This window comes from Phragmites australis, chromosome 24 (genome assembly GCF_958298935.1).
Source record: "Phragmites australis chromosome 24, lpPhrAust1.1, whole genome shotgun sequence".
Lineage (NCBI taxonomy): Eukaryota > Viridiplantae > Streptophyta > Magnoliopsida > Poales > Poaceae > Phragmites > Phragmites australis.
In genome coordinates this window covers 12,122,165-12,149,708 of record NC_084944.1, presented here as the reverse complement: position 1 = coordinate 12,149,708, position 27,544 = coordinate 12,122,165, and the positions used below count along the sequence as shown (strand labels likewise).

Genomic DNA, 27,544 nt, shown 5'->3' with positions numbered 1-27,544 from the left:
CCAACTATTCAAAATGGGACAAAGTTTTCAAAACGCCTATTCACTCCCCCCCCCTCCAGGTGACATCAAGGTCCTTTCATATATAACCAAGGTAGGGGTGTGGTCAAGACAACTCAATTCAACCCAATTGAAGTCAACTCAACTCGAGGAGATTCAAGACCTCAAGACCAGGAGAAGACCTCGACTAGCTCAAAGAATTTGCCAAATAGTTCAGGGCTTAGACCTAAACATCTTATATTGTAATCCCTTTCTCGAGTCAATACAAGCCTTAAGACAACACACATGACATAGGTCTATTATCCTCCAAGAGGTCCAAACCTGTCTATATCGTGTGTCCTTTGTTTCGATATACAACTGATAGTTGTAGGGCTGGTGATCACTACCTCATACATATTGAATTGTTATCTTACTAAACCTCAATAGATTTGTTGTCCAAATTACAATTATTTGTCATCACATTCTAATTGCAAACCTTTGCTTTCAAGCTCCTGTATGATCTAGGCTCTTGTGTGAGGGTAATGGTGATTTGGTTGATTAATATCAATTTAATCATTGGGACTAACATTGTTTGCTAGTATGCAAGATTTTAGTCTCATTGATATGAAGGTGATGGGCTCGAGGAACCATACACCTCAAAGGGATCAAATAAAAGTCCAAGAAAGAGCTTCATGAAGATACAAGAATCAATTATTTAGCTCAAGTGATTATAATGTTAAGAGCATCACTCGGAAATAGATATGTTCTATTTTTGGATGGCTATACTATAAAGATGGTTTAGGTTTATCTTGACATAGGTTATTTGGGTTAGTCTAGTGATGATGCACACTAGGTTTATCTAGTCCTAACAGTAGACTAGAGTAAGAGTGTAAGACCCAAGGTATCAAGGAAAAGAAGCCATAAAGTTGATACTTAAGATGAATTTAATTGGACAAATACCCCTTGAAATTCAGAGCAAGACCATCCAGTGGGATCACCGGATCATCGGGTGAAGTGGCAGAGTAGAAAAAGAATACTAAGGCATTGGGTCATTTGGTTAGGTCACCAAAACTTCTGGTGAGTCCATTTAGTGCACCGGACAATGGGACAAACCAATTTTTCCCAAGAGGTGGGCTTCTAGAGTTTCAGCGCAACGGTTCTTCCATTGAGATCGTCCGTTGAGGGACAGGACCATCCGGTGAAGTCCAACATTTTGGTGGGGCACTGGATCATTCGGTGAGTGTAGCTTCTACTTAGACCAAGCCTAACAGCTAGGTTTTGTAGTGAGGCTGCAAATACCCCATCCATCTGACCACATATTGGAGAGGGTTTTGAACTATAGGAGTTCATTGAGGAGCAAGGCATTTTAGCAAAAAAGATGGAGTAGTGCTAAATTATGCCTAGTGTGCATCATAGCTACGTGATTAGCCTAAATTAGGTCAAGTGAGTGGCTTTAGCTCGTTACTCTTGTTGTTTTCTAGCACCTAGACGGCTTGGAGGTGTGGAATCTTGAGGGACACTACGATGATGTGCGGAGCAGCCTCAAGCTGACTGTGAGCGGTTGGAATTCAGCATGCCACTACCCTAGCAAAGGTGGTGGTGGAAGCACTTCGTGAACCCTTACTCTGGTTAATGGGGAGCAATACCTTAAGTGGATGCTCCAACATGAACTAGTGGAAACTGATAAGTCACCAATACCAAGGGACAAAGCCGTTGTGTTTAGTTTGCGTCTCTCTATCCCTTTACATTTTGCACTTACTTATTGCACTTTTAATTCCTCAAGTTTAGCTTTACTAGAATTGTGAAGTGTAGTTGATAAGATTAGAACTTAGGAAGCAAAACTTTGTTGGGATAATTTATGTTTTACTTTGTGTATAAGCCAAATAGTTTTTAAAAACCCTAATTTAACCCCTCGTAGGACATCCTATCCTTACAGCTTCATTCATGGACAGACATGATGTAATTGCAAAATGGAATGCTAAATACCGTTGGCAATACTACAACATATAATTTTAACTTCGTAAGTTTCAATCAATGTTGTTCAATCCTATGCACTGTTGTCTTCCATACATGACATCCTTCTGACATTGGTTTACAGCTTAAGACTAGGATCACAACACTCCATCTAAATGGCGCTATATCTCAATAGCCATTAGCCAAACCAAAAACCACAATACAGCGTCTAGACGCTTGAACGATAACAGGGAGGAGCTTCGCTCACGGCACTGTTGGTCGTTGGCTACTGCTGATCAACCATGGTGTTCAATGCTCATGTATACTTGCCATTTTTTGGGGGGAAACCACCACGAATGCGCAGCTGAACATCTTGTTGTACAATATAAAGATGGCCGGCTCGCCTGGAGTATAGCTTCAACCAAACATGAGAGCTTCTCTGCATCAGTGAATCTTGTATAACTTATATTTCAGATGTCCGGACGATTGATACAATGACGGCTATGTCATCCAGTTTGCCCCCACTGAAACCAAGGTACCCAAATGAGAGAGCAGCATCTGAAAACGGGCTTCTCCCTGCTCCAGACCTCCCCACTTCCTGGGCCCTGGCAGCCAAGTGCTCGGCGATCTCCTGCAAGTGGAATAACTGAGTGATGATTCGATATTCAGATTCACACATGGTACTTTATTTATGAGGACAGTTAATTCTGACCGCTGGTTTTAGATCTGCCTGCAACGATTTTGAGATAATGGCAGCTGCTTCTTGCTCATAGACATTATCAAAAAGACCATCGGTTGCTGTTACGATAACATCACCTTCATCTAGATCAATAGTATAATTCTGAAAGGAGAGAGAAAATTAGCCGAAGTGTTAAGTTTCAACAATTCATACGGTGGCATATAACAGCAATAGTGAGTCACTGTTTGTACCTGTACAAGTTTCAAGGGATCGTCTCCTTTCTCAATTTGTAGCGGAAAATTGAAACCATATACCATTGGTTTCGATTTTTCATACACTTCTCCATTTCTTATCACCAGAAACCCGGAGTCTCCAATATTTGATGCTTGAAGGACCTGTAACATGGACAATTGCAATAAGCATGACAAAATTTGTCCATGCGGAAAATGGGAAAGTCAATGGGAAAGTCTTGATCAAAAGAACAGACCTGCCCATCAAAGTGAGCAATCAAAACAGTGGAAGAACCCGGAGAGTGTGCTTCTTCTGCTGCCTTTGAAAGAACTTGCTCAGGTCTAAGATCTGCAGCTCCTTGATACTCCGTAATGAACTTTTTACAACCATCCATTAGTTCACATGCATAAAGCCCAGCGTTGATTCCTGAGTACAGAAGTTACAGCTACACTTACCACTATTTCCCATGAACAATTACAACGCATTCAAAATTTCACTTTGCACAGATATCAGGCACAGCATGCGAGCCCAAACTTATCACGTTGAACCTAAGAATTTTCGTTATTGGTGGCCAAGCTCTCCTGAGTGTTGCTAGGAGCCCAGGAGTACAACCAATATGAACACTATTTCCCCTCTAACTTAGAGGGACTGCCAATCTAACTTGAAGTTTATCTCAAGCAGCAAAATTGTCTGCCTGTATCTCATGTAGAGGCTGTGGTGGTAACCTTGACATTTCAGAATAACATTCTTCTCCTCAAGAATGATGCTTCTACTTCCTATACCCAAATTCTGTTATGATCCTAGAATCATTAGGGGGATCAACATATGCCAAAAGGATAGCCGGGCAACGTCAGCTGTTAATAGAGAGATTAGACTATAGATTGGGAAGACTTAAAATATTGACGGAAACTTAGATTAATTCTTCTCTTGCTTGATTACAATGATGTGCCGCTCATAGTTGTTATGGCGTCGGGATATCGTCGCCATAACGACGATATGTCGTCGTGGCGGAAATCCGCTTGTCGCCACAGGGACGCCACGGCTCCGCCGTGTATGGCGTCCGCCATATCGCCGTGGCGTCCCTGTGGCGTCCTCGTGGCGTCCCCGTGGCGCTGTATGGCGTCCTGTGGCACATGGCAGCTCACCGCGGCGTCCCCGTGGCGCCTGTATGGCGTCCTGTGGCACATGGCAGCTCACCGCGGCGTCCCCGTGGCGCCTGTATGGCGTCCTGTGGCACATGACGGCTATGTGGCGGGCGTAATAGAAGGTTAGATTGGTGGTGACTTACCTGGTAATCCAGTTAAGGATTGAGGAATCCGCCCACACCATTCTATCCGCATCCATCGAGAGCCCGCAAGGACTGAGGAACCCTAGCCCGAGCCGCCAGTGGCGAAGGCGGGACAGTCGATCTCCGCCCGCCCCTGCACCTGCTGTGTTCGCCGCCCCCGCCTCGGATCTTCGGCCGCCCTCGCCCTCCGTCGGCCTTGCCCTCGGTGTCTCCCTCGTCGGCTGCCCTCACCCTCGAGTTGACATCTCCCGAGCCGGCCACCCCCAGCCGCCCTCCATCGAGTAGCTCCTCGGCTCCTCTTCTATTGTGTTTTTTTTTGTTCTGTTTCAACTCTCACGCATACTAACAGCCAGCAGGCCAGTATCACACTATGAGCACACGCACACTAGCAGAGTAGCAGTATGCCAGTAGCACACACACTAGCAGTAGCAGTGTAGCACACTTGAGCACTTAGCACGCACACAGCTTAAGCACACATTGACACGCAGCAGTAGGCCCGTAACAGTGTAGCACACAGCTCAAGCACTGCTGCACTAGGCACACATAACAGTAGGGAGTAAGCATTAGCTATACTCTAAGCTGTAGCACACATAGCAAAGTACCACACTAAGCAGTTAGCACACATAACAGTAGCTTAAGCACACTAGCACACAATGACACAACAGTACAACTTTGAGACATGAGAGAGTTATATGTCTTTTGTGCTACATTTACATTATTATTTGCCTTTTGTGCTACATTTACATTTTCTAATATCGCAGATTATAACTGTTAAGCTACATTTACATTGTTATTTGTTAATATCCTAGACTATAATGTGTATATTCGCCACGTGTGTATGGCGTCGCCACGCCACGCGCCATGGCGCTGTAAAGTTGTGAAGATGGTGGGTCGCCGCGCCTCGCCATACCGCCGTAACAACCATGGTGCCGCTACCCCTTTATATAGAGAGGGAAAATTACAATCCTAAACCGACTCCAGATCTTAACTTACCAAACTTATCTCCTATTGAATTGGAAACCAAATCAAACTTATCTCCTAAACGAATCAAACCGACTCCTACCAACTATATCTCCTAGTTATATGGAAGTCTCGATCTGCTGCCGCCGCCGTTGCCCCTTCCTTCATTCCTGTTGTGGCAGCCAAACTGCAGGCCCCACATAACATCTCTCCCCCCTCGACAAGCACCTCGTCCTCGAGCTGGCATAGTGCCTGACCTTGGGTTCGACGTCGTAGACATCATTCATGCAGTCGAAGTAGCACATGCCTTTGTCCAGGAGCCTGTCGGGGAATTTGTAGCCGGAACTCACCACGTGTGCGGGCACCAGTCTGCCCAGCTCCAGCGCCGCCAGGCCGCCGCAAGCCTTGAGCAGGAACAGGAACCGATCACCGCAGGAGAAGCCGCTCCAAGGGAGCAGGGGCACCTGAGCATGCAGACGTTGACCTTGATCGCGTCACGGTGCCAATGGTTTTGCGTGTAGGCCTGTATCATGGTGTTGCGCCAGAACGTTCCGCACGCGATGATTGTGTTCTCCAGGCACGTGATGGCGATGTGGTGCGCCCGCTGCTGATGATCGATGTTGCGCAATGTAGCTTCCAAGGCGTCGAGACGATCCAGCTTCATCATCATTTGCAAGATGACATCCTAGGTAGCTTGATCGGCTGGATGGACCTTGTCGCTTGAACTAGGCATGGTGGAGGCCATAGGAAGGTATGATCCTGATACCGGATGTTATGATCCTAGGATCATTAGGGGGATAAACTTCCCCGAGAGGATAGCCGAGCGGCGTCGGCTACTAGGGGAGAGATTAGACTATAGATTGGGGAGAGTTAGATTAATTCTTCCCTTGATTACAATGATGTGCAGTTGCCCCTTTATATAGAGAGAGAAAATTACAATCCTAAACCAACTCCAAATCCTAACTTACCAAATTTATCTCCTATTGAATTGAAAACCAAATCAAACCTATCTCCTAATTGAATCAAATCCGACTCCTACCAACTATATCTCCTAATTATATGGCAAGCCTCGATCTGCTGCCGCCGCCGCCCCTTCCCGCACATAACATCATACTAAAACGATTTTAGAGTCATCCCATAGTTTTTAGCAGGGAGTAGGTACAATGCGTGTACTAGTAGAGATCCTCAGATCACCTAGATCCTGTCGTTTTCAACTTTTATTATGTCAACTTGTTAGTCTGCATGCGTATCCACATCAGTTGAGGTATCTAGGCATACTGGATCTAAAAATCTCTCCAACCTTACGAATTATTTGTTAAATGAGTAATGTATTGAGATGTAAGGGCATATACAGTTTAACATCTTTTATGTTGATATTGGGTGCATTCGTCATGTCTAGCATTTTTTAAGACACAATAATTGAAAAGCAAAAGGAATTATATCATCACCGTTCAGTTCGATGATCATTGCCTAACTCTTGACATTTCTGATTTCTGGTCTCGTCATTGTCCCGCCTTTGAACGCAAATAACAAATAATTTAGTTTACTTTCCATTCAACCAGCTGATCCTTATTACAGAACTAAATCCAATGAAGTTAAAACGGTTCACTAAGCTCTTGTATGTGATTTACATCAAAAGATAAATAATTTTAACTCTCTTGACTCTTATAAACCTTCCAAGGGCCAGAAACAATGCAACTACCAAAATATGCTCAAGCCCCATTTCTAATACATGAGGTCCACGACAATCCTATGGGAAAGCATATTCCTACATTTCAAGTTTTATCAGACTATGTAAGAGTTTGGCAATATTTTCTTGTTGTATGTTGAAAGCATACTATATTATATTATACTGAGCAAAAAATTTCTTTTCCTCTACCCAGTATAGACAGAAGATATAATACCCAGCAGTCAAGAAAATTTTGCTCAGCATCCTTCTATTTGTTATCTAACAAACAAGCTTCCCTCTGAATTTTTTTGTTCCACACCCTTCCATTTGTTTTCTCTAAAAAACAAGCATCCCTTTGAGTCTGTGACAGATTAAGGAATAGTTGTCCGGAAATGAAATGTCTTCTTAAAGTGAGTTTATAAATATATATTACAACTAGCACTGTAGTGCCAGAAGGCTGGGCATAGTTCATAAGGCTGAACTACAAAATCAATGTAAGCATGATTCATGTGGTTTACCTTCAAATGACCACTGGCCAACTCCATCTGCCACACCAAACCAGCCATTGCATGAAATAAAATATGCATCTTCTCCACCTGTTGCTACCTGGAAAAGTTTAACTGAAGCGTCAGGGGAAGTATGGATTGGTCATATGGTGGCCTTTTGTGACCTAAGGGAATATTGCATAGCAAAGATGAGTATGTGAATTTTGGAGCAATAATTAGTCACTTATGTTAGCAAGACAACAATTGAGATCGTACAAGTCAAATTTCTTTCTGTAATTTGGCGCGAGGTACCAAATACATATTTCAGAAAAGAGAAAACGAAGACAGCTATTACCTTTGAAGGATGAGGCAAGATCGCAGCACCAGATGACAACACAAGTGTTGATTGGGCTATTGGAACCATCCTAGATGTGAATTAGAACATGAAAAAAATGATTAAAGCATCTTTTGATGTTCTGAACTACAAGCATAAAGAGAGGAAAAGCAGTAAGATAGGCTAGCATGACAGAGATACTAAAATGAAGAGAAAACACATGCCACATCTAGCTTTCACAGCAACACAAGCACTCAAGCATTACCACATAAGCTATTATTGGCCACTTTATGGTTTGAAATACTTGAAATTAAAGTAAGACAACAAAGTAATACCTATCAGAACTCTTCACGTCTGAAGTGTCCTTTTTCCAATCCACTTTGTTGCTAACTTGTTCCTATGGGATAGAAATGAACACATTAGCCTCGAAAATGCATGTATCAGAGAGTCCAACCCAACACCACCAACAGATTATAACTGCACAAGGTTTCTGCCCTTGGTTAACAAGGATATTTCCATTTGGCACCTAAATATTGCAAACCATACTATTTAAAAGATACATGTATGTCACATCACATTGTATACCTATCTTATGTGTTGATCTCAAACACAGGCATTGTCGTCTAGTATAAGATGTGGATCCTTGCAAGATATGGTCATAAGGCAATGACGCAACCAAACAAAAATATCACGACAGCAACACATGATATAAAACATGATCAGAATGTGAGCAGAGGGGAAAGCGACACAATAACAACTAATTCTCCCAAAAAAACCCAATAAAAATACGGCTGTCGCTAGTCAGTGAGCTCAGAATTATAAATGAGGAAACTGGGAATATGCAACAACCAGCAGGATTTCTGTGTTCATAATCTTAGCAAGCCTACAAGTGCTACTCAGCCTTCCCTTACAAGTAGTACTAATGCTAAGTTTTCACATGCACCAGTGCACCACAAACATGAACCAAAGAAGCAATACTCACAAAGTTGTGCTCTAAACTTCATTGAATGATATGCCAATAAAAAAATAAAGTAACCATTTTTTTCACTTTCTTACAAACCTTTCGAAACGATACCACCTTCATTTTACCAAAGACCAACTGAATTGGGGGAATTTAATCGTGAAACAGAATGGAAGCAAGAACTGATGATTAACACACTAAACTGCACTACAAGTCTGAAGTCTGGATATTTGGAGCAAGTACGCGGAACACATGCTTACCACTGTTGGGAGGGGGGCCCCGAAAACGGCCCCCTGCTCGTCGACGCTGGAGCCGCTCGACTCCGTCTCCACGTCGGTGTCGAAATCCTGCGCGGTGGAGCCTTCCGACGCCTCCTCAGAGTTCTCCATACCGGCCGTCCCCGTCGCCTCCTCGCCGCCACTCACATCAACGGCTGAGGCGTCCTCCCTCCCCTGGCGCTCCTCCGAACCCGTCCCCGTCGACTCCACGGCAGCGCCACTGGTCGGCACACCAACCTCAATTGCGACGCCGTCGCCTTCGGGCGCAGACTCAGATTCAGACCCGGCAAGCGCCCCCGCGGTGGACATCCCGGCTTCCGCCTCGATACCGGCATTGGTACCCACCGCCTGTTTTGGCGCCTCCTCACTCGCGGCGAGTGCGGCATCGATTTGGCCACTGGTGTCCACTTGGAAACCGGCGTCCGGAGGGGGAGGCGTCAGCGTGTCCTGCGCTGCGGAGTACGGGCGCGGTTCCTCGACCCCAGCCGGCGCGCCCAATCCCGCCCTGGTTACGGCCTGCTCTGGCTCTAGCTCCGCTTCCCCGTCAGCCACGGCGGCGCCGGGTACGAACTCTGCGGCCGCTTGAAGAACATGTCTCGCCGGCTCCGGCTCCAGCACCTCGGGCGGGTGACCGAACCGGAAGACGATGCTCCCGTCCGCCAGCTCTGCGCGCGGCCACAGCACAGCACAAAACCAAATCAAGAGACGAAGGAAAGGAACGGGAAAGCAACCGGCCATGTCGACGAGCGCGAGCGGCTTACCGGTGGTGGAGTAGTGCTCGGGCACGGCGCGTCGCGCCGCCGCCGACGCGGCGGTTGCGTGTGTGCGGCGTCGCGCGGGGAGGGGTGGCGGCGGCGGGGGCGGCGGCTTCGGGGCGAGCTTGCAGGGGCGCAGGTCCAGCAGCCTCGCCGCCAGGGGCAGCTCCGCCATGGCTCGCCTCGCGCTCTAGAGAGAGAGAGAGAGAGAGAGAGATTTGAATGCTACGACAGACTGAGAGCTCAGCTGGGAGGGGTGACGGGCTGTGGACTATCTTGACGAGGCAACAAGGGTTCGTTGTCGCCTCGGGTGCCGGAGTCCTTGACTGGACGGCAGGGCAAGGGGCGCCCGTGAAGGTCGCTGGCGCGTGGGTCCGACGCGCCTGCGGGTCCCACGGTTGCTATTGGGGTGGGGGTGGGGGGGCGTTGTGCCCTGAAGGGTCGTTATTTTACCTTGACCCCAGCAATGAAGGGTCGTTATTTTACCTTGGCTGTGGATAACGAGGGATAGGAGAGACTACTCTAGCCATTTCACATTTTGCTTCAACTCCCTCCCTCCCATGGCAAATATAAGACCAATATAGACTTCTCTCAAATGCACTAAATATAGATTTATCATAACTTCAATATAATTTTTTCTTCATTCATTGTTGTGATCATGATCATAACATAGTGAACAGTGTAGTAACAGTTGATATAATAACTAATCATCTTCTCCTTTACATTAGGTGAATGGATATATTTATAAGCAACTATTATGTGCGACAATAGATTCTACCGTAGTAATATAGGCAATAAAGACACATATCAAATATGTTACTACAAACCTCTGTAACACATTTATTGATATATAGTAACATATATGTGTGTTACTAAATCCCTGTCCTGACGTAGTGAGGTCCTCTTGTGAAAAGGTTATCGGCTGGTGCGACCACTGAGACCTGACCATTGGGGAACTAGTTCCCACATAATTGACTATGCGCACATACTCCCTCCGTTGCCTCTTGGACTCAAAGTCGTAGCTGGCGCCCCAGAGATGCCCATTATCACGCTGCGAGGCCCCTCCACATTCTGAACTAACCTTGCTCTAGTTGGAGGGGCTTCAATAGCCATTCTCTATGGGGGCGGTGGTAACTCGGGCATCTGTGAGTAATGCACAAGAGGGGCTTCGGTCCATGATGTGGGGTAGTAGGGTGGGTGGTTGTATGCATGATTTGGCCTAAAACTAGGCCCACCCCTCATCTCTACATGGTGTAGTGTCCGAGGATTATGTGAAGGGCTTGAACTCGAAGGCCTAGATGCCTATCGGTTTAGCTCTTCCTTCAGGGCCACTACATGAGGGCATAGCTTGGTTGTGTGACTCGTGTTTCTCCTTGTATTGCACAGTACAATGGCTTGGGTCATCCGGAGCCGCGGCCTTGAGCCCTCATTGAGCCTCTACCTTTCTGTTTGCTTCTATCCGAGTTCCCCTCAATGTTGTGCACTCCTCGCTTATGGCCTCTTGGCTAGTGAGAGTGATGATGATGGGTTATGTGCCTGTCTGAGGATCTATAAGCTTCCTTCTGACACTCTTCTGTCTCCTTTCCTTCATATGTTTTCCCTTTGTTTGGCCTGCTATTCTTGGCCTCTAGGGTCGGCCTGTCTACGTGTCTCTGAAGCTCATCCTCCTTGGCCCTCAAGTACTCCTCCATCTTGGTGAATAACTCGTCCACGTCCCTTACTGGCTTCCATGCTAGGCGCGAGGCCAGGGCACTCGGACGAAGACCTTGTCATGTAGCATCTATCATGGTGTCATCACTAAGACCCTTCGTTTGACATTTCACCCGCACGAAGCATCGAGTAAACTCCTTTAGGCTTTCATCTTCCTTCTACTTAACTGCAAATAGATCCCCACGGTGATTGGAGCTACATATTTGCCTTGGAAATTTGAGAAAAGCGCCTCCCAAAGCAGCCCGCAAGAGAATATCATTTTTTATGGGAGGGATGTGTACCATGAGAGTGTGACCCCCCTGATGGCAAGGACAAAAGCCTTGGCCATGGTAGCTTCGTCTCCCCCGCAGACTCTATTTCGGCCTCAAAGCTCATCATAAACTCCTTCGGGTCAGTTTCACCATTATAAAAGTGAAATCTAAGCATCTTGAACCCCGGATGCCATGATCACATCTGTAGACTTGTGGCCAACACGAAGGCTTGATCTACCGCTCGTGGTTGATGGGGTTCTTCCGACACTCACTGATGAAGTATCTCTGGGTCTCCGCTGTCGCTGAGGCCTCCTGGAGATCCTTGCTGAGACGAGAGGGATTGACGAAGGGACCTGAGTTCCTCGCGCAATTCTTGGATTCGCTTGTTGGCTTCCTCCACTTGACTTCTATACTGTGCATCATTGCCATCGAGAATTGCTACATGGTTCGTTGGGGCATGTGGGGGAGCTCAATGATGCTTTAAGCCCTCGGGCGCAACCATCTGACCTCTATGGTAATCTAGCATGACGGCTCCGAACCCCTGCTCTGCCTGGAACACCCATGCCGACTCCTAGTATTTCGATCCTAGGGGTCTCGACCGAAGCCTTGGTCCCCTTGGTTGCCGCCACTCATTCTTATTGCAAAGGGACCTCTAAGCCTCCCTCGCTATCCACAAACGCTTGTGCCTTTTCTTTCCTAATCTTTAGTGGCATGAGACCATCACGTGGTCATGGGTTCGATCCCCACAGACAATGACAAATGTTGTGATCGTGATCGCAACATAGTGAACAGTGTAGTAGCTGTTGATATAATAATTGTTCATCTTCTCCTTTACATTAGATGAGTGAGGATATTTATAGGTATACCTCAACCACTCCCGTTGTCATTACATCGTTACCCCTTATCCACAGGAATATTCCGACTAACACTAGAGAATATTTTAGAATATCTCAAGGGTATTATGGTCATTGTCTACCTATATTGCCCTAAGCAACTAAATCTCGACACATGTCTTGGGGGACCCGCACTGGACTCTTTGTCCCAGGTTACTAGCGATCTCCCTTCAGCTATTTCATTACTAGGTTCGAGCTAATTTGTGAATTCCTTTTTAGGTTAGCCTTCGCTATCATCGAAGGACCTCGCGCCACCCTCCTTCGGCCCAGGGCTTCGCTGGCCCCTTCATCCTTCATGCTTCCTTGCACCCCTTCGGCATCAGGGCTTCGCTGCACTCCTTCAAGCTTCAGATTTCGTCGCACCCCTTCGGCCTCAGGGCTTTGCTGCACTCTTTGAGCTTCGGGTTTCGCCTCCGAGCTTTGTTCCTTGAGTTTTACTATGCCTTCTCGATCCTAACTCTTGCAAAGTATAAAATGAATTATTCCTACCTTGACGTTAGCCTCTCTGTTTCAGTTTTTAGGATTTGACCATTGTGATCGAAGTCAACGAACAGAGGCCCATACGGTACCATTCCACCAACATTCATCCTTGTATACTGCTACTTAAATGCACTCTAATCAATGTAATAAATTTGTTATCCACTTTAACTTCAGTAATAATGATAGGCAATAGTGTTATTATATTCCTCATCTTAATTTTTGCACCCAAATCCAAATGAACTTATATTTGAGATCGCATGGAGTACTACTTATGGTGGTGCTCTCTTTTACTATGTCTTTTGATTTTACATGAGCTTTTAACAACAGCTTGAGATATAAATATCCACGGTAGGGTCTCTCTTAAGGTATTTTTGTGTGGTCCTATAAAACCTTCATCATTGTCTATTAGGCTATCTCTATGGTATCACATAAATCTCCAAGAGACGATCTATAAGCTATGTGATAACAAATATTCTGTCGCCTCCATCCAATGATTCTTTTGATGTGGTGAAGTTGAGAGATGGATGCGATGGCACCATTAAATTGTCGTTTGGCATATAAACATGGTCTTAACAAGAATTTTTAAAAACCCTATACTAATATAAAAGGCATGAGCTTATATTAGAGCCATTACATCTTTGAGTATACATTCTCATGGCCAAGAGTATCATCCAAAGTTGTTCCGTACCCTAAATGTGCTTTATTACTACATATTAAGAACAGTCAATCTTTGCTTTTATATATGCACTCTGATTTTTGAACGATTTCCCTACTTTGGTAATGCAATTAACCTGGATTTCGATGTGTCTCAAAAAAAGTTTTTTTTTTTACTCTTTGCTAGATTTACACCACGATTGTGTGTACGCAAGAACAATCTACCATCCGATTGGCATCCAATGGATCAGTAGTCAGTTCATATGTTGTCCTGCTAATAATTATTGCATGAATCTAACTGAAATTCTACTGATATACCAGCTACTAAATTATCCTCCCTTTTATATATTCTTTAACAATTAACAAAGATCAAATTTGCATTGTTCACAACATATATTTCAGATACTATTGTGGATAACAAATAGTGATGAAAAAAGCACGTGCAACTCATCCACAAGCGTCACCGCCATCTGGGCCCACCAGGTTAATTCTGGACCCACTGGACAGTGAAAGACAGGACGTTGCTTAAATTTGCGCAAGCTGCTCACTGATTTCAACATACCACCCACTTACATGTGGGCCCGAACCCCAGGGGATACATTCCTGAGCTTAGCAGGAGTGCTGAGAGAGTAGCTGCGTGCACAGCAGGTTCTAATTATTGGGGCAAGAAAAATGTAAGTATCTTCCACCTAGAAATGATTTATGTTCCTAGGAGTCAATAATTAAAGATGATTTCTTGATTTTAGAATTCTGTACAACGCTAGCTTAAAATATTATGGGAAAATGGCGGTGTAGATTTGATTTGTCTTTGGAAAACTGGTATACATACAAAAGTTCACAAATGATTAGTGAACGAAATATAACTGGAAGGTAGATGGATGGCAAAACTCAAGGGGAGCAAGATCGAATTAACGGAGCTATTTGAGGGTGCAGATCGTTTTGTTTGCGTAAATTCCGTTTAAGTTAAATAGTTTGTGTATGATCGATAGTGATGATTAGAGGGGGTGAATAGACGTATCAACATATTTTTTTAAATTAATGGTTTTCTCCTATTTGATCACCTAACACATCTGTAAAAGAGAATCACAACAGAACGTAACATAAATACACAGCGAAAAAACTTCACCTACCTAGAAAGTCCGGAGACTCAAGAGATGGGACCGGAGAGGGCGGAGTTTATGAGAAAAATCAAAAACTAAACTTAAAGATTCAATACAAGATGGATTTTATGGTTAGAATCGAACACTAGGTTCTAAAAAACCCAATCTATGACTCATCCTCACACAAAGGTTGAATATTTAGAAATGATCACTTAATGATCAAAAGATGAACACCGGGTGAACAAAGATCTCCAAGATGATGGTTTAAAGGTAAGTCAATTCAAGATCATATCGCATATATATGTGTTGTGAATTTTATGACTTTAGCATCAAGAAAAACAATCTCACAAGGTGTTAAAATTTAACTAAGAAAACGAAAATCAACATCGAAAAAGAAAAACTTGTACACAAGGCAAGAGAACCAATAGAGGGAAACTAGAAGGAGGAGAATTCAAACATATGTGATAAAATAAACTTTATTACTCAAAAAGATCAGCCCTATTTTAAACAGATTACAAAGATTTTTCTCTCAAAACTCTCACATATTACATAGGCTAAACACTCATCCTTCTCTCATCTAAAACCCCAGCATAATGCTCTCATATGGGTAGCACAAGGGGCTCAAATGGCTGGTTCACGGCTCTCTCTAGCCTTATCCCTCTATTTATATGTCTAGAAAATTTGATCTCTAAATTTCCTAGCTTTTTCTAAAATACCCCTCTCATGTAGTATACTCTAACCTACCACCGATAATATTTTGATCTATTTTCTTCTCCATTCATTAGACAGCCATGACGCTTTTATAACATAGCTTCGCCTCGACGTAAGCTTCATGATGGTGCCATATACTCATCCAGTCTTTCCATGATTTTAAGGTCAAACCGTGAAACCCTCTGCACGCTTTTCAAAGCATGGCACACCACTTACTCACACACTAAGCAAGCGTTCTGATGTCGACGCGTATACTCCGTCTTGCAATCCTATCTATCGGTAAGTCTCTCCCACTCCCGATCTCTCAGGTCACCTTATCACTTACACCAGCATCCCTTTCGCTTGTGTCAACACACCATCTTCATTCATCTTTCAAGCTTTGCTTGACCTCCATGTATACCGCTAGGATCATCCTTGACTTCATTCGATCTCCTTGATTGTTCGGCACCAAGCACCCCACTTGACCCCGATCACCCACCGTCAACCGCCAAGTTACATCCATCACCTGCATACCATGAGACAAGCAAACACATATCTTCAACTCCATCTGCAGTTAGTCCATGATCAAAATGCTCAATTAAAAACTCAAATCAACTTAGAGCACATTCAATCAAAATTCAAATTATGCTCAACTGCAAACTCTCCGAAGAAGAGAGTGGACACTCCGCAAAAATGTGGACTCTTCGAGAAAATGTGCGGACTCTCCGCACATCCCAATTCACTTCAAAACTGCAAACTATCTAAAGAATTTTGCGGACTCTACGCACAACCCAGGCAATCCGAAACTCGGCAAACCAAATCGACAACCATATCAATCACTAATCACATATAAACCAAAACACATTTCAACTGAGTTTCTCAGTTTGCCCACGTTGTTGTTTCTCTTTGCCAAGAGATTTCGTTTCAAAGAAAAATAATAGAAGATTTGATGAGTAATGTTGACCTGATCTTCCAATAGGTAGCGATAAGTCGGTGGGTGGAGAACTCGACGTTGATGATCCAAAGGCTTCGACCCGAACAGATCGTCTCCCTTGCAATCACTACACCACAGCTCCGATGGTTATCAACCGTGTCGCGTGGTTGACCTCGTCAAGAAGGCTCAATCCCTGCAAGCATACCGAGAACACAAGCAAGAACGTAGAAGATGCAATCGAAAATATTGCAAATTGAATTCAAGCACTCGAAGTCGGGGTTCCACAAACACTTGCGGCGGCCTAGTCGGTCCGGAACAAGAGCGAAAATCTCACAACTGTGTGTAGATCAATATCTAAGCAAAACCCAACCCTAATTAGGGTGGCGGCTACTGTATATAAAAGACTAGGGTCGGCCAAGGACCCCTGGACGTGTCCCTAATGGACTCCAACACGTTACACGGCCCAACGGCCCAAAAGATGGTGGCACAACACCCTGACAGATTCTGGACGTCGCCTTGTTTCGACGATTCCTGTTGACTCAGAAAGAATTTGGACATGGGATCAGTTCCGTTGGAAAGCTTATCTCCTTAGCTTTCCAACCATGTGTAGAAGGTCGAAAACGGAATCCGTATGCGTACTGGACGACGATTTTAGTGCAGACTGGTCCTGGACTCCGAAACGGACTCGAACTGGATTGGACCTCCACCTTGGCTTGGGCGCCTTTGCTGTTCTTCTCCCGTGTTCCTAAGTAACAATACATCATAATTATTCAGTAGCATCCCATCCTCATCAAAATATAAAGGAACACTAAGGAACGAGCTCACCTTATGATTTAGTTGACGTGCACGAACTCGTGTCAATGGACCTATTGTTAGAGGAATACTCGGTGTGTGTATCCGAAAGAGTGATGTCCTCATCAAGATTCATCTGCAAGAAGCAAAAAACTAAAAACATAATCCTTAGTCAGGGCAAATGATGATATGTTGAGTAATAATTGAGATCACACCCAAATATTCCACGGAAAAAACACATAAATTTTCTTTTTATTTGATTTGTCTTACCAGTTGGTGGCAGGAGATTTCACCTGCACCTGATATGTGTTCCCGGCCGGTGGTTGGGGTTCCATCCAAGCTGGAAACCTACCTATTTTTTTAAAAGGAAATTGATCTGAAGATTAGCATTTCAAGATTGATGAGTGATAAGTTGGTTTAAATATCGTTTGCAGAATTGCAGTCTGATAAAAGACCTTTTCTTCTCAACATTGATGAACAAAATGAATGCAGGCCATGTGTGGCTGAACGATATCTTAGCCATAGCCCATTGTTGCCATGGACCGACTCATCAACAAATGAAACATATTTTTCTCATGATGGATTTTGGCATAAGAGTTGTGGCAAAACTCATTTCCTTTACCAAAAGAAAAAGGAAAGTTCGTACTGTTCAACTTGACAGTACGGATTGAATTTTAACATGCTACTTAAAAAGTATCCAAATCAGGGCTGTAACAACTACTAAAAACTAAGTGTATTTTGAAATGTTCCCACCAAAAATCAAGCACATCTTTATATGATACATTAGGTTACTGATATAGTAGTAGTCAAATAGTTGGAATTTGAGATCAATTTAAATTCAAGATGACAAGGTCTTGCCTGGCCCTTGTCAAACTCAAGAATAAACTGGAGCTACAATATTTTTTTCTAATAACATGTCAATACAAACTAGGGTGCCCCCAGTTAGCTGGTGCAATTATGATCAATCACCTGCATTTGCATTTGGCAATTAATGGTTTAAGAGACAGGGTGCACTCTGAGTCAGAATAAACTAGGGCGAGCCTGGTGCACAGTCTGGAGGCAGTATTAGTGTATTCATTGTACTATGTTCAATTGTTTGGATCCGTGGGTAGCTGTCGGTGTATTCAGAACCAGGGGTCCCTAAGTCCCGAGACCAGGCCGGCCATCTACCACATGTCACCACCCTGCAAGGTAAGAAGAAGCTAAGTCCCGGGAGAAGGTGCTCGGGGCCGCCGCCTCTGGTTCCCGAGCACCCTAGTTCCCCGATGATCCGCAGAGCCCAAATACCAAGAAGGAAGTGCTCGGGAGAGAGTACTCGGGGCTGCACGTGGCAGCCCCCGAGGACTCGGTGCCCCGAAGGTCCCACCGAAGTGCTCGGGAGAGAGTGCTCGGGGCTGCACGTGGCAGCCCCCGAGGACTCGGTGCCCCGAAGGTCCCACCGAAGTGCTCGGGAGAGAGTGCTCGGGGCTGCACGTGGCAGCCCCCGAGGACTCGGTGCCCCGAAGGTCCCACCGAAGTGCTCGGGAGAGAGTGCTCGGGGCTGCACGTGGCAGCCCCCGAGGACTCGGTGCCCCGAAGGTCCCACCGAAGTGCTCGGGAGAGAGTGCTCGGGGCTGCACGTGGCAGCCCCCGAGGACTCGGTGCCCCGAAGGTCCCACCGAAGTGCTCGGGAGAGAGTGCTCGGGGCTGCACGTGGCAGCCCCCGAGGACTCGGTTCCCCGAAGGTCTCACTCAAGTGCTCGGGGGAGAGTGCTCGGGGCTGCACGTGGCAGCCCCCGAGGACTCGGTTCCCCGAAGGTTCGCGCAAGATCATTCGATGACCCGAAGGGTCCCGTCGTCAGGGTGTCATCCAGTCAAAGGCCCAATGCCGCATTTAATAGGCACGCGCGGCCTGACATCCTGACATCCTGACATTCTCAGCTGCCCACGCCCCAGTGTCAGACCCTGCCATGCACTGGCGGGAGGGGGGGGGGGGCGTGGGTTCATTAAATGCACGGGTCCCGTCCCGTTTCATCCAGGTGCCTCGGGATAACGTTGCCAAGATCGAAGTGCTCCGTCTGCCACCTTGCCATGGCGGAAGAACAAGACAGGGTGGGCGCCCCGGACACATCTGAGGCTGCCCGATGGGCCCCCTTTATGGCACCCGAGGGCTTCCACAGTGGCAGGTGGTCGGATGCGCGCCGCATTTCTCCACCGCCCCTGTCACTTCGTCGAGATGAAATGATTACGCCTTTCTCCGTGGCACCTTGGCATTCGCATCCCCTCTTTCCCATTCAGGATATGTTGAGGTCGGCGCGCCTATAAAAGGAAAGGATGGAGAACACTAAAAAAGAGAGGACCCCCCGACGAACAAGACCAAAGAAACCGAAAGTGTGTGAAGAAGAGGACGCAGACGCTCGAACCAGCTCAAGCCAAGCTAGAACACGAGAGCCTCAAGCTCTTTGTAAACGGTTCTCCCCTTAGAACCAGATACATCCTTGAAGAATTCCCTTCAAGGATAAATATAGCGCTCACACAGGAGTAGGGTGTTACGCCTCCGTGCGGCCCGAACCTGTCTAAACCCCGGTGCACCCATCTTTTCCTCGCATTAGGGCAATCATCTCCTGCCAGCCATCGCATTTGTTTCCGTTCCCGCTTATTTCCCAAACAAGCTTTTCCAGGATCATCCCCCCGGCCGAATCTCTAAAAAGGGGTCTCTCGGGATCCCTGCGACAGGAGTTCACCCTCCGACAGCTGGCGCGCCAGGTAGGGGGGAATATCCCTGGATTGTTTGTTTCACTTTTTTTTTCCAGGAAAAGATGGCCGGCGGGCACCGTCTCCAGCGTTCCGGCTCCACTTCCAGTGACGGAGCGCTGCCCGACGCCCGAGAGAGCCCCATCGCTGCTGCGTACCAGCGGCAGCCGCCATCCACGTGCGCGGTTTTTCCCGCTCAAGGGGATCAAGGCGCTGGGCCCAGCCGGGCCGCCGCCGCCGCTGCCGACGTACCTTCCGACCCCCAGCAGGTGGTCGGATCCCCGGCCGCTAGGTCCGCCTCTGGACCACGTCGGGTGCCGCCTCGGCGCAGGCTCGCTTTCAGCGAGGCCAGCCCAGGGAGCGCGCTGCTTGCAGCACATGCTCTCCTCAGGCACCCGCCCGTTCAAGCCACGCCAAACACTCCGGAAGGCCGGTGGATACAAGATGTCGTCACTTTGGTCGGCACTGCTCGTCGCCAGGTGCATGCCGGGAGTCCTCGCGCCACTTCTCAGCATGGTGCCGCCAGAGCTGGCTCCTCAACGGGCAACACCCGCACGGGCCGAGGGGTCTCCAGGCGGAGCGCCGTCCCCCTGGCCGTGTCTGAAGCCCGGGACCTTCGTTTACATCTTGATGAGCGGAGGGGCCACGAGGATGCCCGAGTTACTCTCGAACGTCAGCGGGAGACCCGGCAGGGGGTTGGGGCAGAGGACCAGGCTTCCTCTCTCCCGGCCCGCGGCCACCGGGGATCCCCGGCTCGCCGCTTCTCGCCACCGAGGACCCCCGCTCGCGCTGCGGGGTACGGCACCGGTTGCCGTGCCTTCACTACCGAGCTCCGCCGGGTTAGGTGGCCTTCCAAGTTCCGCCCCGAGCTGCCGGAGAAGTACGATGGGTCCATCGACCCCGTCGAGTTCCTCCAGATCTACACGACGGCCGTCCAAGCGGCCGGAGGCAGCGAAAAGGGTCTATCGGCTCCTGGGATGACCTGTGCCACCAGTTCGTGGCCAACTTTCAGGGCACGTTTACGCGTCCCGGTTTGGAGTGCGACCTCCACGCCGTCCAGCAGCAGGAAGGGGAGACGCTACGGCGATTTATACAGCGTTTCAGCCAGGTTCGCAACACTATTCCGCGAGTGGCCCCCCATGCTGTTATTGTTGCTTTCCGGCAGGGCGTCCGTGATGAGCGGATGCTCGAGAAGCTAGGTACGCACGAGATCGAGACCACAGCGGAACTCTTCGCACTGGCCGATAAGTGCGCCAAGGCTGCGGAGGCCAGGGCGTGGCATGCTCCTCGCCCCGCTCCCGACCAGCCAAGTTCTTCCCGCTCTGATAAGCGGGAAAAGAAAAAGAGAAGGAAGCGCGAGGCCGCTCCCGTCGAGCCAGCTCAAGTCCCCGCTCACAGGGTGCCGCAAGAGCCCGATCACCGGCAAGAGCGTCGGCCGGGTGTCGATCGGCGCCCCGTCAGGGCCCCTGCTCGGGCTCCTCCTCGGGCCTCTGTGCCCGCGAGGGCCCCGGCACCGGCTAGGGCGCCAGCTCCAGCAAGAGCCCCGGCCCCTGGCCGAGCTCCTGTTCCAGCAAGGGCCCCCGCTCCCGCAGGGCCCAAGCCAGGAAAATGGTGTCCCATACACCTGACCAAATGGCACGATCTCACGGAGTGTCGTACGGTCAAAGGACTCATGGAGCAGCGCCAGAGGGAGCGCGACGAGTCCCGCGGAGGAGGCGATACCGAGGTCGTCCCCAACAACGCCGAGCTCGGCTTCCAGGAGCCCGAGCATGCGGTCGCCTTCATCGACGGGGGCGCTTACTCACCCTGCTCGCGCCGTGGAATCAAGGTCATGCGGCGCGAAGTGTGCTCGGCAACCCCGAGCGAGGAGGCCACAAGACCCCTGAGGTGGTCGGATGCTCCGATCACGTTCAGCATGGCTGATCACCCCGCCAGTACTGCAGCCGTGGGACGGCTACCTCTGGTAGTGTCTCCCACTATCTGCAATGTTAAGGTCGGCAGAGTGCTGATCGACGGTGGTGCCGGCCTCAACCTCCTTTCCAAAGAGGCTTTTGAGAAGCTGCAAGTATCTTCCCGACGCCTAAAGCCGTCGCTCCCCTTCTGTGGAGTAACCCCCGGGCACTCCCTGCCCCTCGGGCAGGTTGAGTTGCCTGTCACGTTCGGGAGCCGGGACAACTTCCGCACGGAGTGCGTCCTCTTCGATGTTGCGGAGCTCCCTCTCCCCTACAACGCCATCCTCGGGCGTCCGGCGCTTGCCAAGTTTATGATGGCCGTGCATTATGCATACCTTACGGTTAAGATGCCCGGCCCCGCAGGCTCTATCTCCGTGATCGCCGACTCCGGCGGCGCCGTCTCCTGCGCTGAACAATCATACATGGCTCTGGTCTCAGCGCAGGCCGAGGTTGATGGCTCTACAGGGGGCCCGGGACCCTCTTCATCCAGACCCCGACTCGCCGCCGACACCTCTGTTCCAACGAAGGAGGTCGAGGTGGGCGAAGACGCTACCCAGGTTGTCCGTATCGGCAGCGACCTGGGCAGCAAATAGGAAAGCGCGCTCGTCGCCTTCCTCCGGGCTAACATAGACGTGTTTGCCTGGCAACCGTCCGACATGCCCGGGATCCCTAGGGAGGTGATCGAGCATCATTTGGCCGTGCGTCCGGACGCCCGCCCAGTGAAGCAGAAGGTCCGGCGGCAGGCGCCAGAGCGCCAGGAGTTTATCCGCGAGCAGGTCTGCAAGCTCCTCGACGCTGGATTCATCCGAGAAGTCCTCCACCCCGACTGGCTAGCAAACCCAGTCATCGTCCCGAAGGCCAACGGCAAGCTTCGCATGTGCGTGGACTACACCGACCTTAACAAGGCTTGTCCTAAAGATCCTTTCCCCTTACCTCGCATTGATCAAATTATAGATTCAACTGCGGGATGTGATCTTTTATGCTTCCTAGATGCAAACTCTGGGTATCACCAGATTCGCATGGCCGTGGGGGACGAGGAAAAAACTGCTTTTACTACCCCGGTGGGGACTTATTGCTACATGTCAATGCCTTTCGGCCTGCGCAATGCTGGATCCTCTTTCCAGCGCGCTATTCGTATCACTCTTAACTCGCAGGTTGGCCGCAACGTCGAGGCTTACATCGACGATCTCGTGGTCAAAACCCGAGACCGCGCCACCCTGCTCGAGGACCTTGCCGAGACTTTCAACAGTCTCCGCTCTACCCGCCTCAAGCTCAACCCGGAGAAATGTGTCTTCGGGGTGCCGGCGGGCAAGCTCCTTGGTTTCTTGGTCTCTGGCCGAGGGATCGAGGTCAATCCAGAGAAGATCCGGGCCATCGAGCAGATGCGACCCCCGGTTCGACTCAAGGAAGTCCAGCGCCTCGCCGGCTGCATGGCAGCTCTCGGGCGCTTCATCTCCAAGCTCGGGGAGCGAGGGCTCCCCCTCTTCAAGCTTCTGAAGAAATCCGGTCATTTTGACTGGACGCTGGAGGCCGAGCAGGCCTTCCGCGATTTAAAGAAGTACCTCACTTCGCCACCCGTGTTGGTGGCTCCCTCTCAAGGTGAGCCCCTGCTACTCTACGTTTCGGCCACTCCTCAGGTTGTGAGCGTAGTACTGGTGGTGGAGCGCGATGAGTGTTCGGGGCCGGGTGCTGGGTCCCAGCTCCCAGAGGCCCCCGACCACTCACTTGTCCTCGTGGCTCCCCCTGGGCAAGGGGTCGAACCCGAGCATACTGCTCTTCCCAGCCAAGGAATCGAGCCCGAGTGCCCGGCCAGCCCCGACCATACCGCCGACCCTGGGGGCTGTGGCAGCCCCCCGGGTGGGGCCACCATCCGGGCCCGCCGGGTACAGCGACCGGTGTACTTCGTCAGCGAGGTCCTCCGGGAGGCCAAGATAAGGTATCCCCAGGCGCAGAAGCTACTCTATGCCGTGCTCGTCGCCTCCCAGAAGCTGCGCCACTACTTCCAGGCGCACAAGATTTCGGTGGTTACCACTTATCCACTGGGACCCATTCTCCGGAACCGGGAGGGCACCGGGCGCGTTGTCAAATGGGCGGTCGAGCTGGCGGAGTTCGACTTACACTTCATCTGTCGCCAGGCAATCAAAAGCCAGGCACTCTCTGACTTCTTGGCAGAGTGGACGCACGTCCCCTGCGTCGTCCCAGAAGAGATCTCTACCTATCCCGGGCGCGACGCGCCCGGGTACTGGGTTATGCACTTCGATGGCTCCCTCTCGCTGAAAGGCGCAGGGTCCGGAGTGGTTCTCACCTCCCCAACGGGTGAAGAGCTCCGGTACGTCGTACAGTTGCAGTTCCGCGCATCCAACAACATGGCGGAGTATGAAGGTCTCATCGCCGGCCTCCGGGCTGCGGTGGGGCTCGGGATTCGTTGCCTCCTGGTCAAAGGGGACTCCCAACTGGTCGTCAACCAGGTATCCAAGGAGTACCAGTGCACGGATCCTCAAATGGCGGCGTACGTAGCTGCAGTCAGGAAGCTCGAGAGACACTTCGACGGCCTCGAATTGCGGTATATCTCTCGCCGCAACAATGCTCCGGCCGACGAGCTCTCTCGCCTGGCCTCCTCACGTGCGTTTGTCCCTGCCGGAGTCTTTGAAGAAAGACTCGCATGGCCTTCCGTCCTGCCTGCCGAACAGGATGAAGGGGAAACCTCGAACTCAATTCAGGGGACCCCGGCGGTGCCCTCAGTGGGAAGCCCCGTCAGGGCGCCGCCGTCCGGCGAGTGCGCTGTGCTCGCCGAATGTTCTCAAGATGCCTCGTGGATGTCTGACATCCGAGGGTACTTGAAAGAAAAGTTCCTACCCGAGGATGAGGCGTCTGCCGAAAGGGTTGCTCGGCAGTCCAAACGCTATGCCATGGTAGATGGGGATCTCTACCGACGTAGCGCAGGAGGTGTCCTCCTAAAATGCATCTCTCGGGCAGAAGGCGGCGATCTTCTCGCTGAGGTCCACGAGGGCGAGTGCGGTGGCCATTCATCGTTCCGCACGCTGGTCGGGAAAGCCTTCCGGTAAGGTTTCTACTGGCCTACAGCCCTCCAGGATGCTTCCGAGCTGGTTCGGCGCTGCAGGGCGTGCCAGTTCCATGCAAAGCAGATTCACCAGCCAGCTCAGGCTCTCCATACCATTCCCCTGTCATGGCCTTTCGCGGTCTGGGGTTTGGACATTCTGGGTCCATTCCCCCGAGCAGTCGGGGGCTATGCATACCTATATGTCGCTATCGACAAATTCACCAAGTGGCCGGAGGCGGTCCCAGTCGTCAAGGTGACCAAAAACACGGCGCTCCAGTTTATCCGCGGCATCACCAGCCGCTTCGGTGTCCCCAATCGGATCATCACCGACAACGGCACCCAGTTCACTAGTGCCTTGTTCGGGGACTATTGCGAAGATCTCGGCATCAAGCTTTGCTTCGCTTCCGTCGCTCATCCTCGGAGTAATGGGCAGGTCGAGCGCGCCAATGCGGAGATACTGAAGGGCCTCAAAACCCGGACCTATAACGTGCTCGCTAAGCACGGGAAGGGATGGGTAGACGAGCTGCCAGCCGTGCTGTGGGCCAATCGGACTACGCCAAGCCGCGCCACCGGGGAGACTCCGTTCTTCCTCGTCTATGGCGCCGAAGCAGTCCTCCCCTCCGAGCTCACTCTGGGCTCCCCTCGAGTGCATGCATACTCCGAGGGTGAGCAGGAACATCAAAGGCGCGACGACGTGGACTACCTGGAAGAGCGCCGGCGGCGTGCTGCTGTCCGGGCGGCTCGGTACCAGCAGAGTCTGCAGCGTTATCATCTGCGCCATGTCCGGGCCCGGTCTCTCGAGGTGGGGGACCTAGTTCTACGACGCATCCAGTCGCGCAAAGGAATGAATAAGTTGTCCCCTGTGTGGGAAGGTCCCTTCACCGTGATCGCGGTCCCCCGGGCAGGTTCTTTCAGGTTGGCGACGGAGGAAGGACAACCACTCCCGAATCCGTGGAACATCGAGCATCTCCGACGCTTCTACCCGTAGATGGTCGTGCTCGCGGCTCAGGTCAGCAAGGCCGGGGGTTTCTCCCCGCCCGAGCAGTCTGAAGGCTTCGCCCCGTGGGGTAAGTCGTTGTCGCCCAACCTTGTAAATATTGCACATTAAGTATTTCAATAAGCAATCGCTATGTCAAAATACTTTTTCTGGATTCCGTATGTTTAATCTGTCTGGTGAGGAGCTCGGTTGTGCGAGAAAAAGTTCGCCCTCTCTCTTTCCCCGCTGACAAAAGAATCCCGATCGGTATGCATGTGAGCAGTCGCTGCTGACTTACGTCCGCCATGGTAGGCTGTGGTGTTCGGTGTCGTGACAGGCTCCCGGGCACTACCGAGTTTCGGGGTGCTCCGGGTAATCCCATCGCTCGAGCTGCTCGAGTAGTCTGGAGCTCAGGCCCCCGGAGCGGGCTGTCGGTGCTCGGTCTGGTCTGTCATACCTGGGCACCACCAAACCATAGGACCTCTGGGTTATGCCTCTGACCGCTCTTTTCCGCCGGTTTGGGTATTCGAGAGGTCTCGGGTCGAAACCAAGAGCAGTCTATAGCAAGTACCGCACTGACAGAGCGCACCGGACAAAGAAATCCTATTTTTTCTCTTAAGTCACAGGCTGGCGATCACGAGCAGCTCGGCCGCGAGGGCTTCAATGCCCCGGTCTCTGGTCGGCTCCAGGGTCCCCGGGCGGTCCTACCACTTAGGCATGGGTGGTCGAGATCACCCGACCCTGGGAGCCTCGTATGCCTCTGGGCACTCGGGCGCTCCGTTAAAAGAATCGAGTCCCCGGGCACCCGAGCTCGGAAGCACATCCCTCCTGGATCGATGAGCCGGAAGGCCGACAGCTGTCCGGTGAGTGGTTATATTCAGACAAGTCTGCTTTAAGTAAATTTATGTCCTCGAGTCACTCTCGGGGGCTCTCGCGGTTTAATCTGTTCGGCGAGGTGGCCTCCTCGCACGCAAAACCCTGCCGCATGACTACTTTTTCCCAGAACGACAGAATGGTCTGCAGAAAAGAGTAGCGTGCTTGTGATAGCGTCTGACCGAAGCCCTTCGTGGTGGTCGTGGTGTTCGGTCCGCTTTTAAGGACCCCGAGCACTATCGAGTCCTCGGGTGCCCTGGGTAATCCTATCGCTCGAGCTACTCGGGTAGTCCGGAGCTCAGGTCTCGGGGGCGGGCTGTCAGTGCTCGGCCTGGCCCGTTTAAAGCTCGGGCACCACCGGACCGCGAGGACTCTTGGTCACATTCTCGCCCGCATGCGTCTCCCTTCTACTAACTGAGTGGTCGCAAAGTGAAAAAGTGTTCATCAGGCACGGCGTGTTCCGAGCGGGATCGATCCATCTCCCGGGCAAGGAAGTCTGTGTCTTTGTTCTTAACTTAGGCGATGCGGATTCGCGAGAGCTTGAAGGCCGACTGTGCCAGCAACAGCGATCAAGACAACTTCATCCTCGGGGACGGGAAGGTCGGGAACGGCCCGACTGAGTACTCCCCGGGACTTCGAAGTAAAACATCGGAAGAAGCATCGAACACACAGAGAAACTGGAGTTGCGAGCCCAGGGAAAAACAGCCATTTAATATTCACAGGATATTTCCAAGGCATTTTCTAAGGGTTCACTCCTACATCTACAACAAAAGAAAAGAGGCTACAAAAGATCTAGTCGGCGGCAGAGGCGTCGGCTGAATCCTCTGAGTCATCCCCGGGGACTGGCGGCGGCGGCACCTCTCGCCTGAAGCCGGC

General features: G+C 50.0%; 1 protein-coding gene across 1 annotated transcript; it reads right to left on the bottom strand.

The window, feature by feature from the left end:
* Positions 1-1,983: 1,983 nt before the first annotated feature.
* On the bottom strand, positions 1,984-9,834 carry LOC133907100 (probable protein phosphatase 2C 71). Its single transcript, XM_062349124.1, has 9 exons — positions 9,576-9,834; positions 8,797-9,479; positions 7,911-7,972; positions 7,597-7,666; positions 7,275-7,362; positions 3,096-3,265; positions 2,860-3,003; positions 2,642-2,770; positions 1,984-2,560 (listed from the first exon to the last, which is right to left on the bottom strand). Exons 1-9 carry the CDS (start codon positions 9,742-9,744, stop codon positions 2,393-2,395), a joined length of 1,683 nt encoding a protein of 560 aa, XP_062205108.1. The 5' UTR covers positions 9,745-9,834; the 3' UTR covers positions 1,984-2,392.
* Between the last annotated feature and the right edge of the window lie 17,710 nt (positions 9,835-27,544).